The sequence below is a fragment of the Chionomys nivalis genome, chromosome 6 (assembly GCF_950005125.1).
Source record: "Chionomys nivalis chromosome 6, mChiNiv1.1, whole genome shotgun sequence".
Classification (NCBI taxonomy): Eukaryota; Metazoa; Chordata; class Mammalia; order Rodentia; family Cricetidae; genus Chionomys; species Chionomys nivalis.
This window is the reverse complement of record NC_080091.1, coordinates 102,202,144-102,229,729: the sequence shown is the minus strand read 5'-3', so window position 1 is coordinate 102,229,729 and position 27,586 is coordinate 102,202,144. Positions and strand designations below refer to the sequence as shown.

The window sequence follows — 27,586 nt, the reverse complement described above, 5'->3', positions numbered from 1 at the left end:
GCCAAATATTGAGCGCTAAGTACCTGCCTCGCTGCAATTAGTGCTTACCGTAATCGTTCCTCACACACTTCCTAAGTCTTACAGAGGAAAAGAACTGTTCCAGTCAGCCTTGTGAGGGTGAAGAAGCCAAAGGATTATTGGTCTACTCACCCGGTTCACACGTGGCAGAGTCAGGATTCTGACCCAGGTACTTCCACACGAGGGCCATCCTGGCCAACCACTATTACTTCTAGAGTCTCACCTGACTCAGTGGAGCTGAGAGCATTGCTCTGTCACAGAGTAAGTTCTCTGCATGTCCAGGTCCCTGAGTTCTTTTGCCAGAACCAAAAGGAAAGTTAATAACGATAGCAATACTGCAGAACTACCCGGACTGTGGTGATACTTTGTTGGTGCTCTAACAAATAAAGCTTGTCTGAGGATCAGAGTGTGAGTGAGCCACCAGTTAACCATAGAGGCCAGGCAGAGGTGGCACACACCTTTAATCCCAGCACTCAGGAAGCAGAGGCAGACGGATCTCGGTGAGTTCAATGCCACCCTGATTTACACGAGATTGATCCAATCTAATAGAGAAACAGAACCGGGCAGTGGTGCTCACACCATTAACCCCAGTACTTGGGAGTCACGCACTAGAGGTGGAGACAGGAAGGGATATGGCTGGACAGAGAGAGGAATATAAACTGGGAGAAGACAGGAGCTCTCGGCATTCAGTCTGAGGATTCATAGAGACAGGATTTCGCCCCCCTGGTTCTGAGGATTTCGTAGAGGTAAGAACTCTAGTGTGGCTGCTCAGCTTCTCTGATCTTTCGCTTTCACGCCTTAATATCTGACTCCAGGTTTTTATTATTAAATCAATTAGAATCCCACTACAACTGATTGCCAGGGAGGTCTACCTACTGCCTTAGTATCTGAGGACCTTGGTATAGATGGAAAATATAACCCAGAATGGTGGCAGTATCAGTCTTTCTGTTGCTTGGGTAAGACACCACGGCCAGGGCAACTTAGGGGGAAAAGGTTCCTGAGGGATGTGTTAAGGATGGTGGGTAGTGTGGCCACAGAGAAAGCAAACTGCAAGCAGGGTAGGGGACTTACGCTATCAAGGCCGGCCCTGGTGACTGACATACTTCCTCCTGAAAGGCTACAGCTCCTGAACCTTCCCACACAACGCCGCTAACAGGAGATCAAGTGTTCAGATACTGAGATCATGCAGGACATTTCTTATTTAAACCATCACTGGGGTTCTGGCCTTTCTGTTTGTTTACTTACGTTCCCCCCCCCCCCCATAAACCAGTGCTTTAGAAAGAGTGCAGATTTGAAGAAACAGTTGGTAGATACAACGCTTAGCATTTAAAACTGGCTAAGGTTTTAAAGGAAGTCTCCTTTGATCCCAGCAAGCCCTTGTGAGGGACAGAATTGGCAGTGGATCCGTCTGGTCTTCATTGCCAGGCTTCTCCCCCTTGGGAATTCTCTGTTTGATTGGTTTATGTGGGGTTTTTGCATGTTGCTATGGTAAACCTCATTCCGCTTGTCAGAGACCTTCCTGCCGAGGAAGATTTTGTTAACGTTATAGCCTGCATTTTCATTTCCACATTTTATCTTGGTGTTACCGGGGCAACCCAAATGACTTCATTTTCTCTTTGAAGTTGAGGCCTGTGGGCTGCTGCACCTCGTGCTGACTCCCTTCACCCTTCACTCACAGGGGTTGTTTTGTTCTAGTTCCATTCCTGCAGCTCCTTCCCTTTTGCTTCCCTTCCTGCCGCCATCAGGTGGGTCCCTGTTGGTATAGTGGTTAAATATTTGAGGCGGGTACACATCTCATTGCTAACAAGAAGAAAGACCTTCTCATCAGAAAAATGCAAGTTTAAGTAACGATGGAGAGAAGTATTGAATATTCAAAAACATATTGAGACATCTCTCCTCCATGTCTGTCTAGTTCTCAGAATTTGGATAGTGAATTGCAGGAGTTTTCCCAAGGGCTGGGGTGTAGCTCAGCTGAGAGAGTGCAGCCTCAGGTGGACAAGCACTTAAATCAGTCCCCAGCCCTGTGTAAACTGGATGCCGCCGGTGCACCTGAAATATCAGTACTCTGGTGGTGGGCACAGGAAGATCAGAAGTTCAAGGTCACTCTTGACTTATAGCTAGCTAGAGTCCAGCCTTAGCTACTTAGATACTACCTCAAAAACAAAATCACCTAAGCAGAGTTTATTGTGGTAAGAAATTCTTAAACATCTCTCTGAATCTATTCCAGTTTCAAGTTATAAAACAAATCCCAGTCGTGAAGGCTGGACACATTTATTTCCACGCCTTTATTCCCAGGCAATCGCATATTTAGTTGGTTTTATGTTTTGTCTTGTTAGACTTTTGGTTTTGAGACAATCACGTGTAACCCAGGTTGTGCTAACTCATGACTGGACTTGCATGCCCATTCCCATTCCCTCCACCTGTCCAGTGTTAGGGTTACAGGTGCCCATCACCACACCTGGCTTACAGGTGCTTGTCATCACACCTGGCTTGCAGGACTTTAGATCTTGTCCTCTCTGGAAGAAGTGAAAGACTGGTTACCACACATCGCCCAAGAGCTCTCCCGGCTCAGACAAACCCTTCGGGTTTGAATTAGCATAAAGAGCAGAGAAACAGACGAAGGGGTCGAAGGGGTCGTCTCTCAAGCCTCCTTCAAGGATGTGTGCTGCTCACACTTCCCCCTAACATCTGATTCTCGGTGATGGGTGGTTAGTAGTTTTAAAATGATGGAAAAGGAAATGAGGAAGAAAAGGAGAAAAGAAAAAAAAAAACACAGTAAAATGGCAACATGGATAAACATGCAGAACATCCCAATAAAGAGAAATTAACTGTGCACAGAAAGAAAAATGCTGCACGTCCTCACCCGTGAGTCCTAGCAGGCTGATCTCATAGAAGGGGGGAGCTAAATCATGGTCTCTGGAGACTGGGAATGGCAGAGAGGATGGGAAAGCTGGAGAAGTTATATAACAAGACCAAGAAGTCCAGCAGGAAGAATTTGTTCATACCTTCTGTAGAATGTCAGGATAGCTATTTACAGTGATTTACATGTCTCAGTAACTAACAGGAGAAGGCTCAGAGGTTTGCCATGCCATAAAATGGTTTATGCGAGGCTGGCAGTGTAGCCCAGTGGTCAGGCACTTGTCTAATGTCCCCAAGGTCTTGGACTCAAGCCCAAACATCACCAGAACCCAAAAATCTGAGAACCTAAAGCCCCTGAGTATTGTAATCCAATTAAAATTGTTCGTTCCGAGCAGTGGTGGCATATGCCTTTAATCCCAGCACTTGGGAGTTCCAGGACAGCCGGGCTACACAATACAATGAAACCCTGTCTTGAAAACCAAACCCAAAAAAATTGGGTTTTTTTGTTGTTGCTTGTTTGTTTTGTTTTGTTTATAGTTTTTTGAGACAGGGTTTCTCTGTAGTTTTGGAGCCTGTCCTGGAACTAGCTCTTGTAGACCAGGCTGGCCTCTAATTCACAGAAATCTGCCTGTCTCTGCCTCCCGAGTGCTGGGATTAAAGGTATGCGCCACCACCGCCCGGCTCAAAAAAAGTTTCTAAACAGATCTAAGGAATCATCCTCTGCCCAGAGAATAGGCAATAGACACGTGTGTGCAGCTGGGAAGTGGGTTCCCAGATAGATGTGGACAGACTGAGTGAGGAGAGCAGAGGCAGGAGACGCACACCCACACACACCCCACCCCCCCACCCCCGGCATCGCCACTGGCGCTCAGGAAACTGCTGACTGATCCCTAAGATGTCAAAACAGCATATCCTGATTGGAAGGAGACTGTTAGGAACTCAGTACCCAGCATGGACAACTGGGGCGTCAGGTGGAGGATGACCCTGTATAGGTCAGTGTCAGTCAGCACATCTGGAGGACAGCCTGCCTCATTTAACTGGCAGCTGGAAGATGGAGCTGGCTTCTGCTGGTTGCTTGGCTTTCGTGACTGAGTCTCAGTGACTTTTTATCAATTTGGTCAGAATCTGTCGTTTATGCCCTACTCCTCTGGGGCACTTGAAGCAGCCCAGCACTGTCCTTATCTCTGGGGTAGACAACGTCAATTTTATCTTACTCAACAGAAACAAAAATTCATAGTGCCTCACTGAGAGCCATGTTAAACCCCGAGGAAAGCATCTCAACCCCGGTGTCCAGGCAGCTCTGCATATATGAAGCATCCTGCATGTGCCCGGCCTATCGTGACTCTCGCAACTGTCCGTACATCTCTGCATCCTGGTGCAAGGTTCCTAGGACAGACCATCTTCCTCACTCACTCCCTTCTCCACATTCGCGGCTCCGGATGCTACAGATGTTTCATAAAGCTGCCAGGTCTACTGTCAGGGTCAGTGTCGGGGACAAAGAGGTTGTCAGTCACTACCCTTGAGATCCATCTCATTCCAAGATTTCATGATAATCTGAGCCCCTGTACCTCCAAGGGGCAAGGAGAGATGAAGTCAAAGATCCCTGGTTTTCTCCTCCCCATCCCCAGTCCCACATACTCACAGGAATCCGAGGATGGCCTTGCTTGTATCCAATGCCTTGAATACAAATGAACCAACCTATCTTTTCAACATCCCCATGGCTCCATGCAGGGGGCACTATTTATTCTGCAGTAACTTTTATGTCTATGTAAGCATTTTCAGGCCCAGGGAGCAGTGATCTGTGTTCCCTTTTGAGGGTGGGTCCTCCGAACGGAGGAAACAGACAATCAAACATCTCCAGTTATTCCATCAATTGCCCTTTCTCTTGGCTCTGCGCCTGTTTTCCACCACCCAGAAAATCATCTGTTAAATTCCCCAGTTCCTCTTCAGAGCTCCAAAGGGCTCTCATCTCTGGAGTGTTTGACTTTTAAAAGTAACCCTTTTCTTCTTGTTTATGTCCTCCTTTTTTTTCTATGAAATTTTTGCTTTTAACCAAACGTCTCAGATTTTCCAACTATTTATTTATTTATTTGTGAGGTGGGGGTCCCACTGTAGTCTTGGCTGGCCTCGAACTCACTAGATAGACAAGGCTGGATTTGATCTTAGAGATCTGCCTGCCTCTGTTTCCTAAATACTGGAATTAAAGGCGTGCACCACCACCTCTCCCCTCGGATTGATATTTTAAGCCTTTCAATTTAACAACTCTCTGTTATTGTTTCGAGACAGGGTCTCGTGTAGCCCAGGCTGACTTAGAACTATCCTTGAATTCCCATCTTCTCCTCTGCCTGGAACTGCTGGTGGTACGGACATACCTCACACATGAACATGCTTCCCACGCTAGTCCAAGGGGACAAACCTTAAGCCAGCTCTGTTCCTTCCAAACACACTTTTCATCCAGCTGATGAAATGCAGATCAGAAACCAGCTGTAGATGCCAGCAGGCAGGCTGATATGTCACTGGGCTTATGAATCTTGCTTTCTAGATCTTTCAACGACTTTTAAAAATACATCTGGCAAGGCCATAGACAGTTCTGAAATGGATTTTTTAAGGAAAGCCTCATTTAGTTCTAATCCAAGATTTTTACTAATAATAGTACCTGGCAAATAACCCCTTTCTAAATAGTATACAGCTTTTCTGGGAAAGTGGCAGTGTGCCAGGCATGGTGAGGGACGCCTGAAACCTCAGAGACAAGATAATGATCAGGCTATACCCTACCTGAGTACAGAGCGAGTTCAGGACCAGTCTGGGCAGCATGCAGATGGTCTGAAACATTTAGAAATTAAAGCAGGGCTGAGGCTGGGGATTTAGTTCAGTGGTAGAATATCATGCATGCAGCCCTGAATTTGGTCCTCAGCACCGTATAAACAGGGTATACTGAACACACCTGTAAGCCCAGCACTAGGGAGGTACAGAAGGAAAGAGGCTCAAGGTCACCCTTGGCCACTTTGGGGGTCAAAGCTACTTGAGACCTATCTCAGACAAGCAAACAAATACCCAGCGGCAGCCATGTGGCAGACAGCCTGTAGGTAGGAGAACCTGCAGAACCAGAGACCAGGAAAAGAATGTCTACCCCTCATGCTGGTCTATGATCGGTCTTTAAGAGGCTGTTAGACAGCACCTAGTCTCAGTTCACTAGGGATCTCTGAATGGAGGCGAACTTGAAATGCACAGAGTGAGCATTAAGTGGTTGGTGTCATGATGACATCACTGAAGCGTTTTTAGCAAAAATCCCCAAGGAGTGAAAACCTTCTTTTGCAACCCTAGCAGCATGTGGACAAACAGAAATCCAAACTCAGTTTCGAGCTGTCTGTTGTGTCATAACGTTCAGCCCAGCTGCGTTGGCCCTTTCCCTGGGGCCAAGCTGAGGTGGAGGAATGCATTTGTTAGCCCACCCTCTCCAGCGGTCATCAAGCTTTGCTGATCCTCGGCTTCCTATTATACATATCCCCAGACTGCTTTGCTCCTCTCATGCATTCTCTCTTAATACCAGATGGGTTTTGGTTAGTCACTTTTTCCAATATGCGTCTATGTATTAATGCTTTTGGTTTTATTTATTGTAATATCAATCTTTTAAAAAAGTAACATATTTTGTGCATATACCCAAAGATTGCTCAATCATACCACAAGGACATGTGCTCAACTATGTTCATAGCGGCGTTGTTTGTCATAGCCAGAACCTGGAAACAACCTAAATGCCCCTCGACCAAAAAATGGATAAGGAAAATGTGGTACATTTATACAACAGAGCACTACACAGCAGAAAAAAAAAGACATCTTGAAATTTGCAGACAAATGGATGAATCATTTTGAGTGAGGTAACCCAGACCCAGAAAGACAAATATCATATGTACTCATTCATAAGTGGCTTTTAGACCTAAAGCAAAGAAAAACCAGCCTACAATTCACATTCCCAGAGAACCTAGACAACAATGAGGACCCTAAGAGAGACACACATGGATCTAATGTACATGGGAAGTAGAAAAAGACAAGATCTCCTGAGTAAATTGGGAACATGGGGGTCATGGGAGAGGGTTAAAGAGGAGGGGAGAGGAAGGGAGGAGAGCAGAGAAAAATGTATAGCTCAATAAAATCAATTAAAAAAAGAAAAAAAGAGTAACATATTGGAAGAATTTGGTGTTTACTACAAATTGCTTAATTGGGTGTGTGTATCCATGTGATTTCAACTTACCACATGATACAATGATAATTTCTAAGACCCTGCTGTTTTCTAGAAGATTCCAGAATAAGCAACATATAAATTTTATCTTGATTAAAATAAAATCAATCTTTAGAGCATTGGCACACCCAGTAACATTAATCAATACTGATTAGAAAGGAGAGCATTGTATTGCCAACTTTGTGGGAATCCTGATCGCAGGTCCCTTTCCCTGAAAGAATATGTGGGTGGGAACTGGTACGCCGTCTGCTGTGTTCTCCTGTGTGCACAGGGCCAGGCATAGTTCGCTCTCGTAATTCATTTACAGCAAGCCAATTCATAATAAAAGTGAATTATGCTTGTAACAGGGAGTTGTCCCAGACAGCTCCTGCTCAGAATATACGACACACTTTTAGTAGCCTCAGAGGCCAGTGGCTACATAGAGATCCCAGAAGCATCATACAAAGGCAAGGCCTTGGTGCGTGCTTGCTGTACACATTGACAGAAGGAGAAGGCTGGAAAAGAAAGCAATCTTTTCTCTGGTTAAGAAAAAACTGCTAACTAAGAGAGATTTTCACTTCCTGCCATCACTGCCCTTGGAATCATGGGAGGTTCAAACTGAAGACTTTTCGTATAAGATAACTGAGCTATCCACTCACGGGAAACTTAGGAATGTATAAAGCAATCCAAGGAGTCAATAATACGGAAGTACATCTTGGGTCACAAGGTCAGCTTAACCATTAAGCTTCCTTTGAGTCAAAGGCTTCCATTCCAGGACGGCTTTGAGGGCCACTTGCCTGTAAGAATTATTTAAACGTTAATAACACTCTATGGTTTTTATTGCTCACAGTCCAACCAAGGACATGACAGCAGACTGAGCTCAGGAGAAATTCTATTTCCACTCTTTGTTTAGAACTCAATAGGTTCTTTAAATCCTCGTCCACATCCTGTGACCTCATCAAAGAACTCCCGAGCAAGAACTTCAGCTGGAAGTTCCGGTTCTCCACTTGCTAGCTATCGTCCTTGATCAAGCATCTGGTTTCTCTTGGCTCAGGTTTCTCACCCCTAAAACGATGGTATGAATGGGATGGCCAAACTCCTGGGCCCTCTCAGTGCTAATTTGTAACACACTTATGCCTCTTCTAACAAACTGTATTTCTATAGCATCGTAACGTCACACCCTCCTTTGGGGGACTTTTCTAGGAATATGTTGTCATGTATACCTCGTAGTAAGACTTTAGCCAGAGTCACATCCTCCCAAGGAAGAAAGACGGACTGTGTATGTGATTGAGAAGGTGTGCTATTCATTCCTCCACACTGCTAAAGGAAAGCGTTTGTTTGATGACTGATGCTTGTGGACCCTGATGGCTCCCTTTGACCTGTGGACCCTTTGGTACAACTAACAGTCTGTGTGTGTAAAATCATATGTGCCTTCTCCATACTGGCCTTCATTGTGCCCATGCCCTGGCCCTGCACAAAGGAAACTTCTGCCTGGGGTAGTACCCAGATGCATGTTGATTTGCATGACTGTTGTAAAATTGAAAACAGTTTACCCTCTTCCTCACTAAAATTACAAACATTCACTCTATTTTATGTGTGTGTCTGTGTGTATATGGGATATTTCTATAGTACACACACACACACACACACCGCATGTATGGGTGAGTGCACTCCAAAATTTATGCAGAGTCCGGAGGAGGACACTGAATACCTTGTCCTGTGATTCTCTGCCTCATTCACTTGGAACAGAGTCTCCCCCTGACCCCAGTGATAGGCATACTCAGGTCCCTGTTCTCGCAAAACAAAAAGCATCCTATCCCACTGAGTTATCGCCCCAGGTTTGTTAACTTCATCAAATTTTGACCTATATTCTCTGAGTACCATTTTCTACACGTTTGTAATACATCTGTGAGCAGAATAGAACCAACAAGGAAAAAGAGTCACCTTTGTGAAACTTAGATTGTCACGTAAGGAAGAAGCGGCTCAGTGAGAAACGGTGTTAAGCTTCCTTTTGACGGAGTAACTGTGGATATAAGAGAGTGAAGGGTGACTCAGATTGGGGACCTCGATCACTGGAAGGATACGGCTGTTCTTTTGAGCTAGGAAGGCTACATATGAAGCAGGGCTTTGCCGTGAGAGTGGGAAGTAAGGGTTGACATGGATAGATTTTGGAAAACCAAGCTTGACTTACCTAGTGGGTAATGAGGTGTCAAATAGGTAGCTGGATATTTGCATGGAGGTGACAGAAACAGTGATGTAGTCACCCAGGGAGTGAAGGAGTTAGAAAGAAAGAAAATCACCAAAGACTTAGCAGTGGTCACTCAAAATAAAAGGTCAGGGGAGGAGAGGAGATAGGAAATGGAAAAGAATGGGAGAAACAGCAGGGGGGTCAGAAGCAAAGTGAAGCCCCAAGAATGAATGGTTTGACGGTGTCAGGTGCTGCTGGGAAAGCAGATAAGAAGATTTAACCCCTACCTATTGCAAAACAAACAACAGCAACAACAAAACCTGTGTCAGGGCTGAGAGCAGCACAGATTCAGGGATAGGAGCATAAATAATTAGAAGGCAGTTTGGCAGGGTAACTGTTTAGCAAAACAACTACAGTGGGTTCCGCACTGGGGTCAGAATCCATGGATTTCCCCATCCGTGGGATTGCGTTAGGTTTACAGTGCTAGGCATAAGTTCCCTCGTGTGGAGCAGGCCTCAGGTCCCGTCAGACAGACTTGGTTACCCCTATATCCATCGCGCCACTGTTGCTCCAGCAGGCTCGTTCTTCATGGCAGGTCAGCCTAGCATGCAGGGCCCAGTCCTGGATGGGACCATGGCTGTCTTTTCTCACCCAGCAGCTTGCACAGCTTCCTGCAGTTTGAAAGCGAGCTACCTGGGAGAATTTCCCAAATAGTCAAGATTGATTTCCCTATGTCCTGAAATCAGAGTTTGTGGTGTCTTCAGCAGTGGGGTTTTACCATCTAGTTACAGTGGGCAACTGAGAGCAGTAAGGATAGCCTGCGTCGTTTTAGGTGCCTCTTGGGCATCCCTGACTGGTAACTCGTTGAGGGGTAACCCATGCCTGGCATTGAGATTTTCATTTAGTAATTCACAGAGCTTCATACTTAAAATAGGAAAGATGGCTTCATACTTAAGAATGTTTGATGCTCTTACAAAGGATCCAAGTTCAGTTCCCAGAGTCCACATGAGTACCCCCGACACACACACAACTCCAACTTCAGAGGAGCTGATGGTATCCTCTGAACACGCAGGCCCCTGCACTCACGTGAACGTGCCTATGCACATAATTTAAAAACCACAGCTCATATCACTGTGCACCCACACAGGGTATTTCCAATTCAAACTTCTTCTTGCAGGGGGTAGGGTGTATTTGTAATAAGCTTATGAACTATGTTTTCATAAAACCTCTTCATACATTCTTAGTTTGGGTTAAGTACCCACACACACACACATAATCCATTTCCCTCCACCTTCCTGCTCCCACAGTTAATGCAGAGACTCATAACTGGTCACAGTCCTGAGAATAAGTGACCGTGAACATCCAGCCATAGATGGGACATCTCTATCAACACCCCACATGTCTGAACGTCCTGGGGAAACCATGGAAGCGGGGCAGAAAGAATGTACGAGCTGGAGGATGGAGAAGAGTGTGTGAAACTCTGTCCCTTAGCTGCGACTCTGCACATACAGCCTGCCAGCAGTGGTCAGCTGTACGGGACATGTGCAAGGCCAAGCCAGTTAAAATCCCAGCATGGACGGGTGGAGCTCGTGTGGCACCACCCTAGCTAAAAAGCTGTTGGCAGTTAGTGACTGGGAGGGAGAAGCACATTTCCTAGGGGATGTTGCCATTGGTGGGTTGTCCATGCCCCAGTAGGCACATATAGGCAACAGAAATTGGACTCAGATCAGTGGATTATATTGAGAAGAGAGAGGTAGAGAGAGAGAGAGGTAGAGAGAGAGAGAGAATGAGAATGAATGAATGTAGGTCATAGATACAACCAACATATTTTGTATGCATTAATGAAAATTTCAAAGCATAATTGTGTAATTTAAGAAAACCAGTTTAAGAGATGGATAATACATGAGGGGTTCTTTCCCACTGTATTTGTGAATCTTGAACTCGGGAATGTTTAGCTGCTTTTTATGCATTCTGTTATAGAGCCACTGATCTCTTGTTGACAAGAATCTAATCTTGTTTCTCTGAATGGTCTATGGCTGTGCTCATTCAGGGTACAGTGCCATTTCATGACTGCCAGAAAGTCATGGATGAAACAAAAGTGAGGCACACCCACCCAGTGATGTTGGCAGTCAGGAAGGGATGTAAGTGCTAGACTAAGTTTGACAGCCTTTGAGCCATGGTAAATAAATAGAGAAGAGTGTTAACTCCAGGCAAGAAAGTATCAGTGTTGTCCGGGATGCAGTTCTGTGCTGGTGAGGATACGCTGTGTTAGGAAATTGTTGCACTTAATGCCAGCATTTCTTGTATGTGTGCATGTCTGTGTACTACTGCACATGTTCACATGTGTGCTGCGCATGTGTGCACAAGGTGACCAGGGAACAGCCACAGGTTTTATTCTGAGGAATCATCCACCTTTTAAAGTTAGATCTCACTGGTTTGGAGCCCCTCACGTAGGTGGAGCCACCTTCTGTCTGTCTGTAGCTGCCTAAAACTGGGATTGAAAGCCACCTCACCACACTGGGCTTTTCTCATGGGTTCTGGGCATGGAATGCAGGTCCTCATGCTTGCAAGGCAAATACCACACAGACCGAGTTGTGGCCCCAGTCCCACTTACCAATGCTTTTTAATCAAAGAACTGAATGATATGATATCCTCAAGCAGTGAGCATTGAGTGCAGTTAGAACAAGTGGAGTTTAAAACCTGTGCAGGCTGAGCATATCCTCAACCACCAAACAGCACCTCAGCTTGCAATATAAGCAGACATAGACTGCAAAAATTTATGTTTCTAAAATTGGAGTATCTGACCCTTTTGAATTATTTAAGATATCTTACTTGCAGGAGTAGAAAGCTGGCCCAGCAAGGAAAGCACTTGCCTCATTTCTTAGTTAGGATTTCTATTGCTGTGAAGAAACACCATGGCCGCAGCAACTCTTACAAAGGAAAACATTTAATTGGGGATCACTTACAGTTTCAGAGGTTTAGTCCACTATTGTCATGGTAGGAAGCATGACAACGTATAGACAGACATGGTGCTAGCGAAGGAGCTGAGACTTCTACATCTTGACTCTCAGGCAACAGGAAGTGAACTGGCTCACTGGATGTGGCTTGCGCATATATGAGACCTCAGCGCCCACCTCCACAGGGACACGCTTCGTCCAACAAGGCCACACCTCCTAATAGTGCTGCCCCTATGGGGACCATTGTCTTTGAGACCAGCACACCTCACAAGCTTGCTTTGGCTCCTTAGTTCACCTTTATTTCCCACAGTAAAGTGTGATACCTAGGAGACACCTCCGCCAAGCGCTCAGGGAGTCTCACATGCTGTGTGTTCCAGACCCTTGCCTTTTCAAGGAAAGCTATCAAGACGGAGCAGGGAACCTCTGCCTTGGTAGCTCATGGAACCCACTAGCCCAGACCTGTGAGACTAGCATTTTGTGATGCTAATTTGTCATTTGCCTTTGTTGCTGATGATGCAAAATCAGTAGTGTGGAAGGTACTTTTCATAAGTCGAGATCAAGGCACCAGACTGGAAGGGGAGGAGGGTGGTGTTTTTAGGTACACACTGACCAACCTGTTTTTGTCCTTAACTCAGTTTCCCATGTCCCTTTGACTCAGTGTCATTGAATTCTCCCAGTCACCTCAGTGTCATCTGTGCCCATCAACCATAAAGTCCCCAGGAACCTCTCAGTTGCATCTTGCCCTTGTTCTCTCTGTAAGGTGTCTTCTCAGCTTTGCTCCTGTGGGTATGTACACACATATGTCCCTCAAGGAACTTTCTAGATCTGTAAAAAACTCAAAGTTAGCGTTGTGCCCTCTGTATAATAAAAGTTGGTTTGTTGTGTGGCATGGGTCTTTTGCCTGCAAGTATGTGTATGCGCTACATGTGTGCAGTGCCCTTGGAGACAGAAAAGGGCATCGGATCCCTTAGAGCTGGAGTTGCAGGCCATTGAGAGCTACTGTGTGGGTGCTGGAAACCTGTCCTCTAGAAGAGCAGCCATGTTCCTAATTGCTGAGCCTGTCTCCCCAGCCCCATACTGAAAGCTTGTAAGATTGGCAGAACAACAAAGAAGGTCCTGGGCCACCGTCCCATAAAAGACAGTGTGGTTGTAAAGATAACTTTGGTGAAATACTCAGTCCGTTGCCATTCATGCCGGTCAACCATAAGGAGATGCTAAAGTAAAACATTAGCTAGGTTTAGTCCAGCCTGAAAACATTCCATATGTTCCTGTCAATAGCTGGCTTCCTCATGCTGGGCACCCATGGAGCCTCTGCCTTTCTCCAGCGTTCATGAACTCAGTGGAGCTGGCTCTAACTGATTAGTTTAGCCTAAAGCAAGGAAGAATGCTGCTTGCCTCCTTGGCTACACCAGCCTGTAGTCAGGGTTGCTACCTGTTTGGCAATCATGCCTGGTGATCTGGGGCAGCCCTGCAGGCAGGTCTCATGCCCCTTAAGTGACATTGGGCTGTATCTATAACCAGCTGGTGCCTCTGCATTGGCCACAAAGGGCTTGTAGCTGGGTGAACATTACATTTCAGAAGAGAAAGATACAAAGTATAATCAATAGAGACAACAGGCCACCCTCTAGTCAAGCTTAAACCTTGCTACCTGCTTGGTTCTAGCCCCCTATGTATCAGCTGATGCCCATTTAATACTCTCTGGGCCTGTAAGAAGTCTTTATAGTGAGACTCATTGCTACCTCCCTATTGTCCATGTTGTAACTAACTAGTCAAGGTCTCAGAAATAAATATCCACAGTTACATGAAAGCTATTAGCATAGTCCTTGTATTTCCGAACTCACATTTTTGTGAGGCTGTGTTCAGTCTCATGCATTTTAGCCCAAACAGCATGTCACAGCACGCTGACTTCAGACCCAGACCTGAGAATACAGCTGGCATCTCTATTTAGATATTGGGGAAATTTGCAAAAGTGAAAAATACTTCCATCTGATGTTTTGGAACATTTGACTTTTCATAGTAATATATGTAGACATGTGATGAGGATTTTTTCCCATTTTTGAATTCATAGTCTTGTTGATTGACTTTCATGAGAAACATTCGTTAATGTGCAATCAACACTTTTCATATTGTACTTTACTTTTTCATACATGAATGCATGCTTTAAAAAATTTGTGGTTTTTACATCTACTGTTCAGTATTCAAGAGCATAGCAAACACTTTGTGAGTCTCATTACATTTTGGGCATGAAAGGAAGAACAAGGCTGAGAGCCCACTGCTCCGCTATGGCATATTTTTTCCTTCCTGAAATTGTCTGCTACCTGAGTGAATGAGCCCAGTTCTTTCAAAGGTTGTGGAAACTTGTGAAAGACAAAACAACCAAACCCATGAAAGAACCGGTGCGCAACATAAAGTGGACCAGGACACATGTGTAACTAGAACATTGTACGTGTATAACAGAGTAGACTCAGCTCTCAGGAACTGGTGGTGGCTGGTGGGGTTAGCCTAAAATTATGTTTCAATAAGATGGAAAACTCACTTCAGTGCTGCTCAGATGTCAAGTAGACAACAGGCTAGCAGAGCTGAGGGCTGAAATTCCCAGCGTCATTAATGAATAAACTCAAAAGAGCAAAGCCCGAATTGTTTAAGAAACAGTTGTAGTTGACTGTGGTGGTGCACACCTTAAGTCCCAGCACTCGGTAGGTGAATCTCTATGATTTGGAGTCCAGCCTGGTCTACATAGTGTGTTCCAGGACAGCCAGGGCTATGTAGAGAGGCCCTGTCTCAAAACAAAACAAAAAGTAGATAGTTTTAAAGCAGCAAGACAGAATGAACATTATGGTAGCTTTTCAACAGTGGCCACCAACAAATCCACAGGAGTTCTGGGTCACAGTGAAGGCTCTGAGAATGGGCATCTGAGAGAAGAGAAGAAGAGAATGTGCCCATTTCCCTTCCCCAGAACCTCGGGGTCACCATGTGTATTCCTCTGCTGTTGTTTACATAGCAGTAGGTTTTAAACATTTGGAGGAAGGACTGGAGAGGTGGCTCAGCACTGAAGAGCACTTGCTGTTCTTACAGCAGACTCTGGCTCAGTTTCCTCCTCCAGCAACCTCTGAGAGCTACCTCTGAGAGCTCCTGAGGCAACCTTGGGCCTCACAGCCCCGCCCCAGCTCACAGTGGAATGTATTAGGGCCCAGTCTCATCAAGCCATGTGCTGGTGTCCACGGTGCATATGTGTTCATAGTTGTAGGTGCCACGTTCTGTCGAGGAAACTGCGCTTCATAACACCTCCCATCTCCTTCCTGCCTCCTCTTCCGCAGCTCCCGAGGCTTTGTGAGGATGGTGCGCCTTCAGCGGTCATTTTTATAGAGAATCCATTTTTATGTTCATCTTGTATCACTGGAACAAACACGCTGGGATAAATCATCTTCGAAAGACCATGGGTCATGGTTTTAAACACTTTAGTCCAGCGCCTGTTTGCCTATTGCTTTGGCGTCTTTGGCGTGGAATCACATCTAGGGAGGAGCACATGGCAGGCAAGGAAAACCGAGAGAGAAGCCAGCACTGGGGTCCCTTCAAGGGACGCTCACAGCGACCTAATTTCCCTCTGTTGAGCCTGACCTCTTAAAGATCTTCCTCCTCTCAAAGCACCACAGGCTGGCGGCCATACCTGGATTAACACTCTAGGTAACAGTTACCCAAAGTGTAGCGAGTTTCCAGGATAAACTAATTTCTCAGAATAGAAAATCAGGATGTGTTTAAGATTCACAATGGAATATGATATGTAAGAAATGGAAAAGGAATTGAAGCAAAGGCATTTAGGCAAAAAAAGATGTGGAGGAAATCACACACAAACACACACACAGTCTACTACTGGACAATGGCCGTGGAGCCACATGGTTTCCCGTCTCCCTGAACTGAGGGAAGCACCCACTAATCTGTCCCCATAAAGCTGTAACAAATGGACACAAATGACACACAGAATAGGAAAGGTATTTCAAAGCGCGGACACCATCCCCATGGCAGCATCTTCATGCTACACTTGAGGGAAATGAGGATCCAGGGTTACCTGGCTTTGTCCACAGAGCACAGAGGCAGCATGGCTACCAGACGATAACTCAGCTGTCTGCGGCTCTCTTCAGTTCTCCCGTTGGTGGTCCCTCCCTGGCTCAGGAGCACTGTGTGTTTTGGAAGCCCTTTGGCTCCACAAGGTCCTGCTCCTGCAATTCACAAAAGCACTTCAAATGTTGCTTAAAAAACAGACAGAAACGCCCTCTGTGATGTCCAAAGAAGTGTTAATTCACCAGTGTTCTCTCCTCTCTCAGAACCATGATTCCCGTGACAGAGTTCCGGCAGTTCTCCGAGCAGCAGCCTGCCTTCCGGGTGCTGAAGCCCTGGTGGGATGTGTTCACGGATTACCTCTCGGTGGCCATGCTGATGATCGGAGTGTTCGGATGTACTTTGCAGGTAAGTGCCCGACCCTCGGAGGACTGGAAGCCAAAGGGGGCAGCTGAAGTGCTGGCTCTTCTGGACTGGGAACGGAGCTTGCTGGTGGGGGATGCCTGGAATACAACTCGAGACCCTGGGTTCAATCTCCAGCATTGTACGGGGCAGAAAGTGGGGGTGGAAGAGGTAGGGAGGGAGAGGAGCAAGCTGGCTGCATTGGGGGGGGATGAGCTGGCTGCATGAGGGGGCATGTAAGCTGGCTGCTAGGGGGTGAGCTGGCTACATAGGGGTGGGGGTTGCAGGTAACCGACAGGCAGTCTTCTCTAGCTATCTATGGCATTGGTAATCATGACATAGAGCCTGAAAATTCATTTGCTAAGCTTTCCTGGTGAGATGGAGCTGTGCTAGAATTCAAGGAAGCCGCTTACTCAAGTGAGGTTTGACGTCATTAACATCCAGAAGGGCTCCTTGACTTTCACAGCCTTCACAGTGACCCATTCGCAGGGCCACTTCCATTGTCATGTACAGCCTTTTGCTTTTCTTTGCCTCTTATGCTTGAGCCTGTGTTTTTTTCTGGGAGAATTGATATTTTTGGGAGAGGCCAAGGTGCCCTCGGTGTTTAGCTCTGAGTTAAAGCATAACTCAGTCACAAATGCATTCTGCATAGAAGCCGTGTACCCATCTACACAGATACATCTTTGTGCCTGTTACTGTGCCAGGCCCCGCACTCACAGGGCCTAGATACTGTGTGTAGTTGATTTCTGAGGGGAGCTGACAGGCAAGCAGAAGAGACGGTTAGTGATGCCGGTGCCACAGGTAGGAAGGAAGTGCAGAGGAAGAAACTCAGCTTAGTCTAGAAAGGGGAAAAAGGGAATTGTTGCAATACTAATTGAAGAATTGGCTAGCTAGAGGGTGGGAGCTGGAGGGGTAGGGAAAGGGCAGGGAGAAGGTGCCAGGATGGGGAGGAAGTGAAACAAAGAACACAGCATGCGTGGGAAACCTTCAGAAGGACTGCTACAGATTGGGTGTCCTTCGGATGATGTCAGTGTGGTGCCTGGAAGTGGAATCATCCAAAGAAAAGGTGGGAGGGAAAAAATGCCCTGAACAGCACTGGAGGGTTCTTGTGGGAGGGATGGGAGGTGTAAGGCCGGGTGGAGAACAGGAGAGTCCCAGGCTCAGGAGGAGTGGGTAACAACAGCAGACAACTCCCACCGAACTCACCGACTAAGGAGAGAAAAGTAACATCTGACCCTTAGAAGCCTTAGTTCAGTGGTTGGACAAGTGGATGGAAGTTAGAGGCTATGGTTGGGTGGGACCTTCAGAAAGAATGGCCTGCAAGAAGTAGGAAGAAAGAAAAATCTCCAGAAATAATACAGTGTAGAAATAAAGGCCTTTAAAGATTTGGTATTGTTAATCGTTAAAGTGCATCCTAACATTGCCTGTGTGCCGGGTGTCTTTCTGGACATGTCACTCCTGTGGCAAGTCATTCCTTCCTCGTGCCAGCTCTCAGATAGGAGCTGTCACTGTCCTAAGTACACGGAGGTTAAAGGGAACTTCCCTGTGGGCGGCACAGCCCTTCTTTAACCCAAGTGATTTGGATCCAGAGTCCTTGTTCTTAGTCTCTAATATCATGCTCATTTTGCTTTATTTGAACAGTAAAAACATTTTGCTAGCTAGCCTGGTAGTAAACACTCAGAATCCTAGCACTTGGAAATTGGAACCAGGAGGAGTGGAATCAAGGGCATCCTTAGCAATGTAATGAGTTCCAGGCTAGCCTGAGCTATGCGAAACCATGTCTCAAAACAAACAAACACACTTTCCTTCTCCCCACCCACTCAGAATAGAATACCAAGGAGAAACCAAAGTCTAAAACAGAGGGAAAACAGATTAATTCATAAATAAAATAACCTGTGTGCCAAGCTCTTCTCTACTAAGAATTGACAGTGGAGGAAGGAAGGCGGAGACAGAAACCTCTGGCTGGCGAGATGACTCAGCAGGGAAGGGCACTTGCTGCCGAGCCTGACCAGCGAGCAGAGCTGGATCCTAAGAAGCAATGGTAGAAGAGTCCTGACTTCAGACAACTGTGCTCTTCCTGCAGCACATGCGAGAGCACATGCACTGAATCATCAGAATGTGCCTCGAGCTGAGGGAAAGGAAATAAGAGAATAAGCACAGTGAGTCAGTTATGAACCGAGAGGCGATAGATGCATGCAAGACCTCCAGTGTGTTCTGAAAGGCTCCACCACGCCTGGTGTTTCCTGTTTGTTCTCACATTATATGGATCTTAGCAACCGCAGCAAATCTTTTTGTTTCCTTTCCCTGTTAAACTGAGACTTCTCTTGGGGCTTTCAAGTTATCCATTGCTTCTTCTGGTACTCAAAGGTCATTTTGAGTTTTATTTTATTAAATAAAATTTATTCATTATATTTTATGAAAATATGGGCTACAGGAATGCAAGTGCCCAGATGTCCCCACAGTTACCCTGAAAACCAAGGCCATTAGTAAGCAATTAATACCACACTGCTCAGTGTGACGTGCAATTTAAAATGTATGAATCACTTACTTCTGAAATTTCCATTTAATATTTTAGGACCACAATCAACAGCAGGTAGCCAAAACCACAGAATTGCAATTTATGAATAAAATGCAATTGTTAGAAAAAATTAGAATGCAGGAAGGGCAACAGAAAACTCCGGCACTCAGATGGGAGAAAGACCCAGGGGAAGTCATCAAGTAAAGATTTGGGCCAAGGAGTGGAAGATGGGCAGGAACAGGTAGCTGGAAGGAACACTCCAGGCTAAAAGTTGGAGCAGGGGGATAGAGTGTGTTGATCCTTCACTTCCTGAAGTTGTATCCCCTCACTCCTCATCCTTCTGTTCCTCTGGAGACCTGATACAGGTAAAGTTTCAATTCTGTTACTGGGCAGCAGCACTTAGATTCTAAGTCACCACTGATTGGTCAGCTTGTCTAAGCTGAAAGAGCAATACATGCCTGACAGGGAGCCATATTGCTGGACTTCTCTGACTTGGAGGGAGCATGTGTGTCCAAGCAGAGGTATAGACTGTCCTGTCATATACACCTGGCAAGAGGGAGAAGGGAGATGCTCAGAGACCAGTGTAGACCACTTCACCTACAGACCGTTGGTAGATTCTCTGTCAAGGACAAAGCTCAGGGCTTGAAGCTGTGGGTACAAGCTGCCACTTAGTCCTTTCTGTAAGTGATTCCAGTACCGTGTGAGATGAGGCAAACCTAGGAAGCCCCTGACAGTGACCCAAGCAAGCAAAGGTTTCCCTGGCACAGTAAAGGTAACACTGGCACCTGAGAGGTTAGCAGCAGTCACGTCATGCAGAACTTTGTCAACTTCTGAGGGTGGCTTTGCTCAAATGAGATAGGACCCACTTGGACCATCCTGAGCAGAGGGTTTTCACGAGGTGGTATTATCTCTCTGTTGATGGAGGAAGGTCATTGGTTAAAAAATAAAGAAACTGCTTGGCCCTCATAGGTTAGAACATAGGTGAGTGGAGTAAACAGAACAGAATGCTAGGAGGAAGAGGAAGTGAGCTCAGACTCGATAGCTCCTCTCAGAGACAGACGCCATGCAGCTCATCGCCAGGGCAGATGCGATGAAGCAAGCCGCCAGGTCAGACATGCTGAATCTTTCCCGGTAAGACTGGTGCTACACAGATTATTAGAGATGAGTTGATCAGGATATGAGAATTAGCCAAGCAGTGTTTAAAAGAATACAGTTTGTGTGTTGTTATTTTGGGTAAAGCTAGCCAGGTAGCCATGAGCTGGGCTGTGGGAAGAGGCCCACAGCTCCCACTACACTCTGTTTATCTATCTGTTTGTCCATCCGTCCATCTTGCTTTTTTTCTTCCTACTTACCTACCAACCTGCCTAAGTATTTATTTGTTTTGGTTCTTTTGAGACATGGTCTCACTATGTAGCCCTGGCTGTCCTGGAACTCACTCTGTGGAGCAGGCTGACCTTGAACTCACAGAGAGGCCTAGGCCTACCAAGTGCTGGGATTAAAGGTGTGTGCTACCACACCTGACATGAGATGGTATTTTTGACAAGACCACTCCAACTGTGGAAAATCAGTGTAAGCCTAGGCAAGGTGGCATGCTTGTAATCTCAGCATGCAAGGGTCAGAAGGATCACAAAAAAGCCCAAGGTCAGGAAGCAAGTTTCAGACCAGTCAGAGCTACGTAGTGAGAGTGTCTCATGAACCTAAGCTTTGGGGGTGTGGCTTGCCCTTGTCTAGATAGAAGAGAGAGCGAGCAAGACCGAGGCACTTTCGCATGGGAGCTCAAGGTGCAGTCCAGGTGCAAAGGAAGGGAGCATGCATCACTGGTTTACTTGGAAGCCAGTACTGTAATCCAGATATTAACCTAGTGCCTCAGACCAGATTGGGAGCAGTCGTCATGGGTGTATTGAGGGAAGCAGGCCAAGCGTTTCTGGATGATTGAACGTTAAATGTGAGGACAAAAGCGATGGTGATGTCTCTAAGGTTTTCAGACCTGAGCAACTGAAAAGGTTCGGTTTTGAGCATGTTACGTCCGAGTTACATGTCAGGCACCCGGGTTGTGATATTGAATGCATAGGTGGCTGCATGAAGGGTGGTCAGGAAGTGATGGAGACAGATGCAGACTCGGAGCCAAGCATTAGGCGGAGATTGGAGATCCTGCAGAGGGAGAGGAGAGAGGAGTGCAGGGAATACTCGTCTCCAGGAGTGAGGACACGATGTGTCCAGGTAGAAGGGTCCCCCATGATTGGGGCAGGAAACCCTTGACTGGGAGCATCAGCTACCAGAAGGGAACGACGATGTCTTTTATTTGGAAGGGACACAGAAAGATGGGCCTTTGTGGATTGGTTTCTCTGTGGTATAAAAGGAAAAACATCTGGGGAGACGTGTGGCTTGGCTGCGGATGACAGGAAATGGTACCGAGGGAAGTAGTGCCATGTAGACCTCAAAGAACGGGACAAAGATTAGCAATGGCCACTTTGGGAAGTAAAGGAAGGTGCCTGGGTCAACAGGAAGACTGCACATCTATTTCTGACTGTGAGGAGCTCCAACACAGGGTAGGAGCTTCCTAACAAAACCACATTCCAGGGTTTCCAGGGCTGGAGAGAGAACAGAAAAGAGAACTCAGAAATCCGGGAGAAGTAACCCTTCTCTGGAAACCAAATCAGGAGAGAATATGCCCACCAAAATATCTGTAATGCAACTGGGGGTCGGCTCGTTTAGCAGAATGCTTGTCTAGCATGCTCAAAGCCCTGGGTTCCATCCCCAGCACCACATAGACCAGGCTTGGAGAGGTGGAGGCAGGAAGATCAAATTCAAGGGCATCCTCGGCTATGTAACAAGTGCAAGCCCAGCCTGGGCTACATGAGAAAATCTCTCAAAAAATAAAGTAGTGTCTCCAATGGGCATCACTCAGGAGAGGTGTCTGAAGTGTTGGAGGCTTGGGGGAGGGACTGGTCAAGCATACTTTAAGCCTCCTTTTGTTACAACATGACAGTATCTGTCTGCAGCAGATCCCCATCCTGCCTATGGTGCAGAAGCCCTAGGACCACCCACCCCTGCTTTTGTGACTCCCAGAAGATAGGTTAATTAGCCTGGACCTTCTGCACATGTTGTTTAATCTTTACAGCCCTTGAGAAGGAATCTGATGCCAGTGGACCAGATACAGTGTACTCTGAGATGCCACCTTTCCGAGAAGTGAGAACATTGCATCACAGTACCAAGTCTGCAGAGTTCAGAACTCATTCCGACACAGCCCAGCCCAAACCCCAGTGTCAGCAGTCTGGAGATCTTGAGGATACATAAAGTGACCCTTTGCAGTGTATGCATCTCAATGACTAGTGAGAATATTTAGCGTGGTGCCGGCATCTCAGTCACAGGAAGTTAAGAACTTGAAGAGAAGACGATCTAGTGAATTCTCAAATAGTATGAAAATGGGAAGAAAAGTCAGCGTAAGCAGGAAGCAGCCTGGTCATTTCACAGACCCTCCTGGGATCCACAGTGTCAGAAGCCCGGGTGCCATCTTGAGGGCGGAGTCAAGACTAGAATCCCTTTAGCCAGAATGCTAGCAGCACTGCTACTGAGTAGCCTGTAAGCGATCCGCACTCGAATCCATATGGACTTCTTCTAGTATGAGCCTGTAGCAAGAGAAATCCTGTTTCTTAGATAAGGATTTGGAAGGATAAAAGTTGGGATGGCTTGCCCGGCTGAGAATATGGGTATAGGCAGAAGCTAACCAGCTCTCAGGACCCCTCTCTCTAGCCCAGTGGTTCTCCTAATGCTGCAACCTCTTAATACAGTTCCTCATGGTGACCCCAACCATAAAATGGTTTAGCTGCTACTGCGTGGTTGTAATTTTGCTACTGTTGTGAATCATAGTGTAAGTATCTGATATGGAGGGCATGCTACCCCTAAGGGGTCAAGACCCTCAGGTTGAGAACCCCTGCTCTAGCTCATACATACACCCTGTGGAATATTTGCCCTACACACACTGGTGTGGAATATTGGGGGAGGGGTTTACACATGTCCAAACTTCACTGTATGAAACTTTATTTAAAACAAAAAGCAGAAAGTGATAATGGGGGACGTGAGGCCAGTGCGGGGATATGAAGTTATAGAGTGTCTGTCTTACAGATTCAATTTTTTAAAAAGACTGTTCACTTTTGTCTGCTATAAGATAATAGCTTCTGCATTAAAGAAACCTGGGGGGGGCTGCAATAAATTATTAAAGAAGGATTTAAAAGCGCCCAGGAGCCGCTCCGCCATGGACATGCTGTTCCTGGGAAAGTGTTCTCCATATGCTCCCATTCAGGCCGTGCGGCGGGAATGCTCTGAAACTGGCTTAGTAACTGACAAATCCTAAAACACAAAGGGCCTCTGTGCAGCTCGCATTCCTTTCTCGTCTCCACGGCGATAATAAACCAGCTAAAAGGTGCTTAGTGCCTCGCTGCTCCCCATGAAGAAGGAGGATGCAGTCCTCTCTGGCCTTCCTTACAAAACAGATTAATTCCTAGGTTAGAACACACAGCAGGGCGAAATCCATAGAGGTTGGGCTGTTGACTGACAGTGGAATAATAACCCTGCAGCCTGAGCCTCTTGAAAACTGCTTCCTCTGTGACCAGTCATGCTTGCTTGTGTTTGCCCCTAAAATATACTGTTCACATATATAGCACTGGGGAGTGACATCATCTATAAAGGGGCTATTGGTTAGGCTCTTTCCTGCCCTGAAACGCAAAACTTAGAATCAACTCTTGTCTTATTTGTCTGACAAATATTTACTCATTTCTAAGCAAGTAGCTATTTCAAAACTACAGTGGCAGAAAAACATGTGGAAGTAGCATTCCTTACGTGACACCAGTCCGCAGAAGAAACAGGAATCAATTCTTCATAAGCCAAGAGAGTCTAGGAGTGTGCGTATCCTATTCCCGTACGGTTATTCACCCTCAAGGACCCACAGGATAAACACCCAGCCTTGTGCTATCAACAGCACTATTCAGACGCTCGGCACACTCGGTAAAGCAGACCAAATCCTGAAAGGTCAGTCCGCTGCTTCCTGGAAAAACAGATTATTTTAGATTTCAGTGACTCCAGGTTATCTTGTAAACCAAATGCACAGCAGCAGACGGCAGCCTGGTACAAATATAGAGTGAGCAGTTAGGGGCCAGAAACAGGAATTGGGTGATGCAAGTCCCGGGAAACCCCAGGGACCTGCCCTGTGATTGTTACACAGGAACAGCATTTCCTGCTCTCCAAGCTGGGTGGGGGCCACAGGAGAATTATTTCAATGACTTGAGACCATTTTCCAAAGTATTTCAGTGGGTTTAGTCCGAGCGGGGGTGGGGGGGATGTTGGTCCGAGCACTGAGAGGGGACAGGTTAGTCCAAGCACTGAGGCAAACCAGCCGACAGGTTCATGCTGTCAGCTTGCAAAGCAGAGTTGTGGGGGCCACTTTGGTTTCTGGTTCACATGGAAGTTCATCTCTACTTCTCTATCAAGCTAAGGCAAAGGACTTTGGGTAAAAATGCTCACAGGCAGCTCCTGGAGAGTCCAGGCAGGAGAAGTCATGAACTTCGGAGTGATTTCACAGAACTTCGTTTGAATGCTGTGCTCTGAATTTTGCTTTTTCTATAGGTGAAGCCCAAAAGTTCTTACACAGCCTTAGTTTAAGGTAAAGTTCAATATCCTGGAAAATAGCAAAAGCACCAATAAGCAGGTTTAAAATAAGACTTCAGTTGGGTGTAGAGACTCAGACTGGGCTCACACTTGGGAGCTGGGGCAGGTGGAGTACCATATACTTGATGCCAGCCTGGGTACAGATACCTTGTCTGCAAGAGAAAAACAAAATCAAAGACCTCATCTAAGATACGTATAAATTTCTCTGTACCATCTACTTGGAACTTTGGGCTGTTAAATAAACATCATTTCAGCTGTGAGATTTGTATCAAAGGGTCTTCTCGTGTGCCGTGACTGTAGAGAACCGTGAAGGCAACATGATTCCAAAGCCCCGCTCCACCCTGCGGTGGAAATCTTGCCGCCTTAGGACCCCCGTGTCCTTGTGGGTTATTCAGTTCAATGTACTTGGTTGTGCTTGGGACTTTGCTTCTCTTCTTCCCACTGTGACAACTTAAAGTCCAGGGAGTTCCTGATACCCAGAGTAAGGTATGAGCTGCCTTTCATCTCTCTCTCGGGTTTGGCAAAGGGCAGGAATCCAGGTGCTGTTATTAGACCCTCTGGTACCATGCATTGCCAGACAGTGAATAATTTCCCTTTCCCTCGACATTGTAGATTGATATTATTTTATTGCTTGTTTCTTTGGCGGGACTGGTTGGGAGTTGAGACAGGGTATTTCTCTGTGTAACAGCCCTGGACGACCTGGAACTCTCTTTATAGACTAGGCTAGCCTTGAACTCACAGAGATCCGCCTGCCTCCTGAGTGCTGGGATTAAAGGTGTGAGCCGCTACGCCCAGTGCCTACTATCTCTTAATATCTTTTCTGTCGAATCACAAGGTGCTGATAGAACACCATGCTTTTCTCTGTGTGAGACCAAAGAGATTTATCATGTGTTTAGTCTCTGTTGCTGTTTGTGTGTGTGAGTCCTTAAAACCGCTGTTTAAAGATCTGGGTCAGCTCCATGTGGTAGTTCATGTCGGCCCAGCACTTAGAAGGCAGAGACGGGAGGACTGGTACAAGCTGGAAGCTAGCCTGGGCTACATAGTGAGTTTCAGGCCTGCCCAGGGGCAGACAGTAAAATAAAAGGAAGAAGATGGGGTGGAAGCAGAGAGGGGAATGACCTTGAATTTCTCCTCGAGGTGGTGACTGCTTCCTCAGTCCTTCTGACTTCAGGTCCATTCTTCCTCTCCACTCCACCCACCCCAGAACACTGGCCATGCTTGTGTCCCCTCAGGAATCAGAGGCTCTGTGGTGAGTAGGTTAAAGCTGAGCCACGTTTCAATTGCCAGCTGGGAAGTTTCTAGCTCGTGTCTGGAGCCTTTCAGTTCATACAATGTGTGCTGCTACTGCTTCTCCTTAGGCTAATTTTCCGCACATTTCATAATTCCCGTCCTTTAGGAATATCTAACATTCGTGTGTGATATGGTACGCGGCATTGCATGGTATCAGATGGACTGAGAATAACATGTGGGTTCCTGTTCTTTGTGAAGCCCTGGAGAGCTGGGTAAAGGCAATCCACAGGTCATCCTTGGGGCCAGGAACTCACTGCATGTAATAGGTGAATGAGTCAGGCGTGGCTTCGCATGTCAGTAACCCCAGCATTGCAAAGATCAGACAAAGGGATGGGGATTTCATGAGCAGCCTTGGTTACAGAGACACAACCTGGGTACATGAGATTCTGTCTCGGCAAAAGGATAAATGAATGTATTGAGTAATTAATGCTATCAGCTAGAAAGATACATACCAAGTAAAAAACTTATAAGGAAAAAAAATGCCATTGTAAAACAAAGGAGAAACCGAGTATCTGGGAAACCAGCCAGCTGTCAATAGACAAGACCTTCGCAGGAAACATTTAGGTGTCCAGTGAAAACATGAGATGTATTTGAATAAATAGATGATACACATTTCAGATCACACAGAAGCAAAGCTATAAACACATCCAGTTCCCAGAATTAGATCCACAGCAATACTAATAAAATTCTAGCTAGATTTTTCTTGAGAGACTTCATACACTTCCCCCAAATGAATTCTTTTTCATCCTGATAATGGGAAAGAATGATTTGAAGAATGAAAAGACAGAAGGGGAGCAGCATGAGGGAAGACGGGGACCACACAGAGTGATGATGTATCTCCGTTCGAGAGCATGCACAGTTGGTCCCCTTCCCTGCATGTCTTCATACATGACAGCCTTGTACAAATGCATGCGTGTGCACACATGTGCGCAGGCACACACTCAATTCTCCCCTCCCTATGAAGGATTTTCCTGCTCCCCTTCTAGACTGCATCACGCATTCTTTCCAGATCTCATCCCTCTTTTCAAATGTGGACTTGGAAATGGCTTTGTAATCATTTTTTATTGTACTTCACGAATAGATGTCATTAGCACTAAGTTTCATAAGGGGGAAAATTACCTGCTCTGAGGATACATCGTCCCTTACTGTAGAATTCAATTGTAAGAATATATATCCAGGGTCTGGAGAGTTGGTTCAGCAGTTAGGAGCACTGGCTGCTTTTGCGGAGGACCCGGGTTCAGTTCCCAGCACCCACATGGCAGCTCACACCTCTCTGTTTTGGGGGATCCAATACTCTCATGCAGGCAAAGCGCCAGTGCAGTTTTAAAGAATCTATATCCAATGTATAAGATTATAAACTTAATAAGACCGGGCCCCATCTGTGGGGTTTATCCCTATACCCTAAAATGGAAACCAGC

The 27,586-nt window shown here is 46.2% G+C and overlaps 1 protein-coding gene across 2 annotated transcripts in view; it reads left to right on the top strand.

The window, feature by feature from the left end:
* The window catches only part of Lrrc8c (leucine rich repeat containing 8 VRAC subunit C), a 79,969-nt gene that overhangs the window by 32,935 nt on the left and 19,448 nt on the right, over positions 1 to 27,586 (top strand). For both annotated transcript variants that reach the window (XM_057772219.1, XM_057772218.1), the window contains one exon: positions 16,561 to 16,702. In XM_057772219.1, the coding sequence (XP_057628202.1) occupies positions 16,565 to 16,702 (138 nt within the window). In that variant the 5' untranslated portion in view covers positions 16,561 to 16,564. The remainder of the gene's footprint in view (positions 1 to 16,560; positions 16,703 to 27,586) is intronic.